The following is a 9,531-nucleotide window of genomic DNA, read 5'->3' on the forward strand; positions in this document are numbered from 1 at the left end:
CAATGAAGGCATGATTCCCCAATGAAGGCTTGATCCCCCCTAATGAAGGCTTGATCCCCCTAATGAAGTCATGGCCTAGTGGTTAGGGAGTTGAACTGGTAACCTAAAGGTTGCTGGTTCGATTCCAGAACCGGTGGGAAATGACTGAGGTGCCCTTGAGCAAGGCACCTAACCCCTAATCGCTCCCCGGGCGCCACACAAAGGCTGCCCGCTGCTCTGGGTGTATGTATCCACGTTTGCAGTGTGTGTGTTAACTACTCACTACTCTGCTCCTAATGTGTGTGCATTAACTTGGATGGGTTAAATGCAGAGGTCAAATTCCAAGTATGGGTTACCATACTTGGCCGTCACGTGTCACTTTCACTTTCATGAATGCTTGATCCCCCTAATGAAGGCTTGATATCCCCTAATGAAGGCATGATCTCCCTAATGAAGGCTATTAATCATTAATCAACCATAATTATTTAGTCATAATATTGCAGCCTCACCCCTATAAACATCATGTTTATAAACTATTTCCCTTATGCAATGTAATAACATAAGCAGGATTAAACAGAAGGCCTGTGTAAATAATCATAAATAGGAAAGTTTTTTTTATTTTTTCTATTTTTGATTTGTTGTTGTCCTGCACCTGAGCCCAGTTAGGGGGTTTGGGATGTGCACACCTTTGTATTTTTGACTCTTAAATAAACATAAATGCCATGTCATGTGCAGTTTCTGTTCCACCTTTGCAGTGTAAAAAATGTCTTTAGTTGATGCTTGAAAAAGATTTCATGGGTCACAGTCTGTAGAATTGTGGTTGATTGAAGTAATTGGTAAATGTAGGTATTTGAACAACACAGATATGCAGATTCAAGTAGATTTTAATAAGGTAATTCTGAAAAATGTCCCCTAAAAGGTTTAAAATAAAATGTGTGAATATGTAAAGGCCTACATACAGTGAGGAAAATAAGTATTTGAACACCCTGCTATTTTGCAAGTTCTCCCACTTGGAAATCATGGCGGGGTCTGAAATTGTCATCGTAGGTGCATGTCCACTGTGAGAGACATAATCTAAAAAAAAAAATCCAGAAATCACAATATATGATTTTTTAACTATTTATTTGTATGATACAGCTGCAAATAAGTATTTGAACACCTGTCTATCAGCTAGAATTCTGACCCTCAAAGACCTGTTAGTCTGCCTTTAAAATGTCCACCTCCACTCCATTTATTATCCTAAATTAGATGCACCTGTTTGAGGTCGTTAGCTGCATAAAGACACCTGTCCACCCCATACAATCAGTAAGAATCCAACTACTAACATGGCCAAGACCAAAGAGCTGTCCAAAGACACTAGAGACAAAATTGTATACCTCCACAAGGCTGGAAAGGGCTACAGGGAAATTGCCAAGCAGCTTGGTGAAAAAAGGTCCACTGTTGGAGCAATCATTAGAAAATGGAAGAAGCTAAACATGACTGTCAATCTCCCTCGGACTGGGGCTCCATGCAAGATCTCACCTCGTGGGGTCTCAATGATCCTAAGAAAGGTGAGAAATCAGCCCAGAACTACACGGGAGGAGCTGGTCAATGACCTGAAAAGAGCTGGGACCACCGTTTCCAAGGTTACTGTTGGTAATACCCTAAGACGTCATGGTTTGAAATCATGCATGGCACGGAAGGTTCCCCTGCTTAAACCAGCACATGTCAAGGCCCGTCTTAAGTTTGCCAATGACCATTTGGATGATCCAGAGGAGTCATGGGAGAAAGTCATGTGGTCAGATGAGACCAAAATAGAACTTTTTGGTCATAATTCCACTAAACGTGTTTGGAGGAAGAAGAATGATGAGTACCATCCCAAGAACACCATCCCTACTGTGAAGCATGGGGGTGGTAGCATCATGCTTTGGGGGTGTTTTTCTGCACATGGGACAGGGCGACTGCACTGTATTAAGGAGAGGATGACCGGGGCCATGTATTGCGAGATTTTGGGGAACAACCTCCTTCCCTCAGTTAGAGCATTGAAGATGGGTCGAGGCTGGGTCTTCCAACATGACAATGACCCGAAGCACACAGCCAGGATAACCAAGGAGTGGCTCTGTAAGAAGCATATCAAGGTTCTGGCGTGGCCTAGTCAGTCTCCAGACCTAAACCCAATAGAGAATCTTTGGAGGGAGCTCAAACTCCGTGTTTCTCAGCGACAGCCCAGAAACCTGACTGATCTAGAGAAGATCTGTGTGGAAGAGTGGGCCAAAATCCCTCCTGCAGTGTGTGCAAACCTGGTGAAAAACTACAGGAAACGTTTGACCTCTGTAATTGCAAACAAAGGCTACTCTACCAAATATTAACATTGATTTTCTCAGGTGTTCAAATACTTATTTGCAGCTGTATCATACAAATAAATAGTTAAAAAATCATACATTGTGATTTCTGGATTTTTTTTTTTAGATTATGTCTCTCACAGTGGACATGCACCTACGATGACAATTTCAGACCCCTCCATGATTTCTAACTGGGAGAACTTGCAAAATAGCAGGGTGTTCAAATACTTATTTTCCTCACTGTATACTCACTGTATACTGCATGTATGTGCACCGCAAAAAATTATTGACCCCACCAAAGACCATTGTGTAATCGCACTGTTTTGATACACATGACATTGCTCGACTATGGAAGCTTGTTTCCGCCACTGTCTCCACATTGACATTTTCATCTCACTTCTGACTTTTTCCCCCAAAATTACGAGTTTATATTGCGACTTATCTCATAATTCTGAGAAAAGAAGTTAGAATTGCAAGATATAAACTCGCAATTATTACCCCGGTGCCTAAAAAGTCAAATATTGACTATGAGAACTTCACTAATTTCCGTCCCACATCTAATCTCCCTTTTTTTGCTAAACTTTTGGAACGAGTGGTTTCTCTTAGTTGATTTCTCATTTAACTGAGAACAATCTCTTTGAACCTCTGCAATCAGGCTTTCGTAAATTACAGAGTACAGAAACAGCTCTGGTTAGGGTCACCAATGACCTGTTAATCGCCTCAGATTCTGGCTGTCTTTCAGTTTTGATCCTACTTGATGTCAGTGCCACTTTTGACACTGTTGATCACTCAATTTTAATTACTCGTCTTGAAACTATTTTTGGGGTTTCAAATACTGTTCTTAATTGTTTTAAGTCCTACCTTTTTGATCGGAAGCAGTTTGTTGCCATGGGTGGATTAAGATCTGAGGTTAATGTTGTGCAGTCTGGCATCCCCCAGGGGTCAATTTTGGGCCCACTTCTTTTTAATATTTATTTTTATCCTCTTGGCCAGCTTTTGAGATCACTTGGTCTAAAATTTCACTTCTATGCAGATGATACCCAGATCTATATTCATTTTAGACCTAATGAAATTGTGCCTGTTAATTTTCTTTCTGAGTGTATTTCTAAGATGAAGGAATGGATGACAGATAATTTTCTTTGTCTTAACAGTGAAAAGACTGAGATTATGCTTGTTGGTTCACCCTACCAACTACGCAAAGCAGAGCCGGTCGCTCTAACTCTTGATGGCTCAATTGTAGATTTTCAAACAAAATTGAGGAATCTAGGAGTAATTTTTGATGCCAATCTAACGTTTGAGCAACATGTTCTGAATACTGTTAAAATTTCATTCTTCCATCTTAGAAATATTGCCAGATTGCGTCCAATGTTGTCATTTACTGTTGCTGAGAGACTGATAAACACTTTTGTGTTTTCCCGTATTGATTACTGTAGCTACCTAAAGCTACCTTAAACAGAATGCAGGTTTTACAAAATTCGGCTGCCAGAATCCTTACTAGAACTAATATACGAGACCATATTACTCCCATTTTGGAGTCTTTGCACTGGCTTCCCATTAGGGTTAGGGTGGACTAAATCTTTTGGTATTTTCAAATCACAGCTTAAAACTCATTTTTTTGGGTTTGCTTTTAATTGATTTATTGTCTTTTATGTTTATTTTACAGTGTGTTATGTATCTTTGTGTGCTGTATCTTTGTTGTTTTAATTGTTTCTGTACAGCGCTTTGAGATGTACATTTAAAGGCGCTATAGAAAATAAAGGTTATTATTATTATTATTAATTATATTTTAAATTGTTTAAAATAAGGCGGAAACAAGCTTCCATTCTCGACAGTCAGTGTGAAACAGTTCATGTTTCTGATTGTTCCTGCTGTTTATGAACGCTAAATGAATAAGAGACTGTTAGAGACGCTGCGCATTAAACTCAAACGTGCATTAAAGAGATGATCAAACAATCCCGTTCACATGTTTTTATTATGCAACAAACAACTGGCTCATCAGTATTTCATTGTGATCATCTCAGTAGACAGTGTGACGGTTCAGCTGAATCACTGCATCATTTGAGGTTGACTAAATATACTGAGGTGCGTTTATGAGCTTCTCCAGCCTTTAACCGTCTGTCACATGGGTTTGAAACGACGAGAGTAAAAGATATGAGAATGTTTGGGTGAAACGCCCAAATGGAGAAAATATGACAGATTTAAAATTAACAGAGAAAAAAATTAAAGGAAATGAATGAACACTTACTTTTTTAAAAACTAAGTCTACAAGATCTCTAGTTCATTATTTCTCATATATAAACATCAGGTCTGTGTTCACAATACATTTCTAAAGGCAGTAATTTACAGACGAACAGATCAGGATCAGTCCATGAAGTAGACACCACTAGACATACAACACTAGATGCTTTACACGTCTCTCTGCTGGATCATGTTCTTCAGTCCCAGACGTCCCCCTGCTTTCTGACAGAATTAAGATGATAAGTCCCGCCCTTTGGTAACAGTGCATTTCCGCTGTCCTTCACACATGTAAACACCATCCTCTGTTTAACCCAGTCAGCGCTGCAGTGTGGCGGTCGCTCTGTCGCGGCTCACGCTGGCGAGCGCAGTGTCTGCTGTGGCGACGGGCAGCTGAGGCAGGGTTAGTTTGCCCATCTGCGTCGGGTACCTGGTCTTCATCTGGTGTCTGAAGACCGGCTGGGAGATCAGCTGCTTGAGCTGGTTCTTCAGGCTCTTCATCAGCCTCTGCTGCTCGCGGTCATCATCCTCATCTTTACCGCCTCCTGAAACACACAGGCCACAGGTCAGGGGTGAAAGGTCACACTGTAAACACTGCTCATGCCACTTCAGAAGCTCGTACCCATCAGCAGGTCGTCGTCCACGTCGATGTCCATGGCCTCGGCCGCCTGCCGGACCCAGGAGTTGTGCTGCGTCTCACGGCTGTGGAAGAACTCAATCTTCTCGATCCTCCGGGCCAGAGTCACACGTTCCTGTCGAGGGAAACCGGCTCGTCAAGCTGCACTACAACACAACGCTAGTGGACCAACTGCAGGTCAACATCAATCTGATTGCTTTTCTTCCCTATAGTGCCGTATATCGAGTGAAACGCTTCTGGAACAACAACAAATGTGGGCGGGGCTTGATTGTGTCCGTGGGGAATTGATTGGATGGTTGTGGTTTGCTATTGGTGGGTCTCATGTGAGTGACAGGTTGCCCCGCCCTCTTCATCAGATATAGTTGATTTTGATTTCATGGTGACCTTACGAATGGAAATGTAAAATACTAGATTGCCATTGTTAACTATTGTGAAACGGGTCCATTGACATTCAGATCTACAATTTAGTCACCAAGAAATTCAAATTAATAATTCATATTTTTTATGGAATATTGCAGTGTTTATTCAAAATTATTTATGGGTGCACATCTATGGCTATGTTTACATGCTCAAGTTTAGTTTCAGTCCGACTGAATTCATTCCGATTGATGAATCTGAACGTAGTGTTTACATGTACGCTAAACATGTGATCGGATTGATGTGTGCGTTTATATCACAAGCTTAAATCGGAATAGATTTTTTAGACATGCGCACACTGGACGAATATACAGAGTTTCCCGATGTTTGCACATAATAACTATTCTCATACACTGGTTCTTTGTTTTAAACAGCAGACTTAATATTTATCCATTTTTCTACGTCATTACGCTATTTCCACGTCATTACGCTATTTCCACTTCCACGTCATTGCGCTATTTCCTCGTCATTACGCTATTTCCACGTCATTGCGCTATTTCTACGTCATTACGCTATTTCCACGTCATTGCACTATTTCCACTTCCACGTCATTGCGCTATTTCCACGTCATTACGCTATTTCCACTTCCACGTCATTGCGCTATTTCCACGTCATTGCGCTATTTCCACGTCATTGCGCTATTTCCTCGTCATTACGCTATTTCCACGTCATTGCGCTATTTCCACTTCCACGTCATTACGCTATTTCCACGTCATTACGCTATTTCCACTTCCACGTCATTGCGCTATTTCCACGTCATTACGCTATTTCCACTTCCACGTCATTGCGCTATTTCCACGTCATTGCGCTATTTCCACTTCCACGTCATTGCGCTATTTCCACGTCATTGCGCTATTTCCACGTCATTACGCTATTTCCACGTCATTGCGCTATTTCCTCGTCATTACGCTATTTCCACGTCATTGCGCTATTTCCACTTCCACGTCATTACGCTATTTCCACGTCATTACGCTATTTCCACTTCCACGTCATTGCGCTATTTCCACGTCATTACGCTATTTCCACGTCATTACGCTATTTCCACTTCCACGTCATTGCGCTATTTCCACGTCATTACGCTATTTCCACTTCCACGTCATTGCGCTATTTCCTCGTCATTACGCTATTTCCACGTCATTGCGCTATTTCTACGTCATTACGCTATTTCCACGTCATTGCACTATTTCCACTTCCACGTCATTGCGCTATTTCCACGTCATTACGCTATTTCCACTTCCACGTCATTGCGCTATTTCCACGTCATTGCGCTATTTCCACGTCATTGCGCTATTTCCTCGTCATTACGCTATTTCCTCGTCATTACGCTATTTCCACGTCATTGCGCTATTTCCACTTCCACGTCATTACGCTATTTCCACGTCATTACGCTATTTCCACTTCCACGTCATTGCGCTATTTCCACGTCATTACGCTATTTCCACTTCCACGTCATTGCGCTATTTCCACGTCATTGCGCTATTTCCACGTCATTACGCTATTTCCACGTCATTGCGCTATTTCCTCGTCATTACGCTATTTCCACGTCATTGCGCTATTTCCACTTCCACGTCATTACGCTATTTCCACTTCCACGTCATTGCGCTATTTCCACGTCATTACGCTATTTCCACGTCATTACGCTATTTCCACTTCCACGTCATTGCGCTATTTCCACGTCATTACGCTATTTCCACGTCATTGCGCTATTTCCACGTCATTACGCTATTTCCATGTCATTGCGCTATTTCCACTTCCACGTCATTACGCTATTTCCACGTCATTACGCTATTTCCACTTCCACGTCATTGCGCTATTTCCACGTCATTGCGCTATTTCCACGTCATTGCGCTATTTCCTCGTCATTGCGCTATTTCCACGTCATTGCGCTATTTCCACGTCATTGCGCTATTTCCACGTCATTACGCTATTTCTACGTCATTACGCTATTTCCACGTCATTGCGCTATTTCCACGTCATTGCGCCATTTCCTCATCATTGCGCCATTTCCACGTCATTGCGCTATTTCCTCGTCATTGCGCCATTTCCTCGTCATTGCGCCATTTCCTCGTCATTACGCTATTTCCACGTCATTGCGCTATTTCCACGTCATTACGCTATTTCCACGTCATTGCGCTATTTCCTCGTCATTGCGCTATTTCCACGTCATTGCGCTATTTCCTCGTCATTACGCTATTTGTACATCATTGCGCTATTTCTATGTCATTACACTATTTCTACGTCATTACGCTATTTCTATGTCATTACACTATTTCCTCGTCATTACGCTATTTCCACGTCATTGCGCTATTTGTACATCATTGCGCTATTTGTACATCATTGCGCTATTTCTATGTCATTACACTATTTCTATGTCATTACACTATTTCCTCGTCATTACGCTATTTCCACGTCATTGCGCTATTTGTACATCATTGCGCTATTTCTATGTCATTACACTATTTCTACGTCATCGCACATGCGCAGTCCTTTCAGTTTTGGTTTTCAATCCGATCAAGTGTTCACATGTTCTCTGGATCGGATTAGAAAAGGAATAAACCACTCCTTTCAATCCGATCGTAATCTCATTGGGGTCGAGCTCAATCGGATCGATTACAATGTTTTACATGAAGGCTTTTAAGTCCGATTGAGCTGCCATTACGAACGGATTATTTATTAACGCATGTAAACGTAGCCAGTGTGTTAATAATCTTAATCAGAATAAGTTCCTCTTGCAGCATCTCTTCTCTGATGATGTGGGCGGGGCTATAATAACCTGTCACTCACATGAGATCAGCCAATAGCAAACCACAACCATCCAATCAATTCCCCACAGACACAATCAAGCCCCGCCCACATTTGTTCTTGTTCCTGAAGCGTTTCACTTGATATACGACACAATAGAGGAGAAAAGACTAAAACAACTTCCCTTTCATGACGACTTTATTTCCCTCATCTGACTGCTGTAATCGATCTCTACAGTCTCTTTAAAAGTTTCGGAATCACTTTCATGGGTGTCATGTGCTGTTGGCAGGGATGCAAACACGTATGGTCAAAAGAGAGCGGTTATCGAAGCCCTCGCCCCGCGGCAAATATCCAGATACTTACATAATTGTGATGAATTTAATCCTTTGTAAGTGATCATTTTGCAGTGTAAGATTACAGTTAACACCTTTAAATATTACATAAATGTATTATGTATTTTTATTAAACTACGTGAGTGTATAAATCAGCAGCAGAATGTCATGCGTGAAAAAATCTGCACAGTAATTTTATAAAATCTAAACATGTTAATAAAAACAAATTACTATTAGTACTCTTATAAAGTTCAATCAGGCAATCATACATTTCACAATTTTATATTTATGTCAAGAATTCAGAAGTTACTGTATATATTTATATAGCCTACACTACACAGAAATAATATACAATTAAATTATGCTCATTTTAAATGTACTGTGCAGGCTAGGTATAAAAAATATAGGCTTTTAATAATCTTTCAGTGCGCAAAACCATGATAATATGAAACGCTTCAAAACAGAGCGCACACTCTAGCGCGTATGCGCATCGCGGGCGCAGAATGATGTGCTCAAAGCAACATGGAGTCACAGTGTGCAGCGCTGCACAAGTGCACATTTAAAAGGTCACATTATAATGTGAAATATATCATATTGGAGAGTTTTACCGTGTATCCTGCAGTAACCAGACGAGGCGCGCGCTGTTTGAATCCTGAATGGAGAATGATTGACAGCCGCAGAGGAGGGAAAACCCGTTTCCGTAAACTGTAATTTAATGATGTAAATAAACTTCTGTCCCTCACATTAAGCTATGGAATGGCTTCAGATGACTTTGTGAAATTATGATCAGACCCTCTCAGACCCAAGTCACCCAAACTGACGTGAAAAAAGCGGGAGGCGCCGAAAAGCGCGTTGTTTGCATCCCTGG

General features: G+C 41.3%; 1 protein-coding gene across 2 annotated transcripts in view; it reads right to left on the minus strand.

Annotated features, from left to right (window-relative positions):
• Window positions 1-4,253: 4,253 nt before the first annotated feature.
• Window positions 4,254-9,531, minus strand: part of ddx24 (DEAD (Asp-Glu-Ala-Asp) box helicase 24) — a 30,318-nt gene continuing 25,040 nt past the window's right edge. For both annotated transcript variants that reach the window (XM_084393013.1, XM_084393012.1), the window contains 2 exons: window positions 5,158-5,287; window positions 4,254-5,080 (listed from right to left, as the gene is read on the minus strand). In XM_084393013.1, the coding sequence (XP_084249139.1) occupies window positions 4,854-5,080; window positions 5,158-5,287 (357 nt within the window). In that variant the 3' untranslated portion in view covers window positions 4,254-4,853. The remainder of the gene's footprint in view (window positions 5,081-5,157; window positions 5,288-9,531) is intronic.

Source organism: Rutilus rutilus (assembly GCF_951802725.1).
Source record: "Rutilus rutilus genome assembly, chromosome: 21".
NCBI lineage: Eukaryota > Metazoa > Chordata > Actinopteri > Cypriniformes > Leuciscidae > Rutilus > Rutilus rutilus.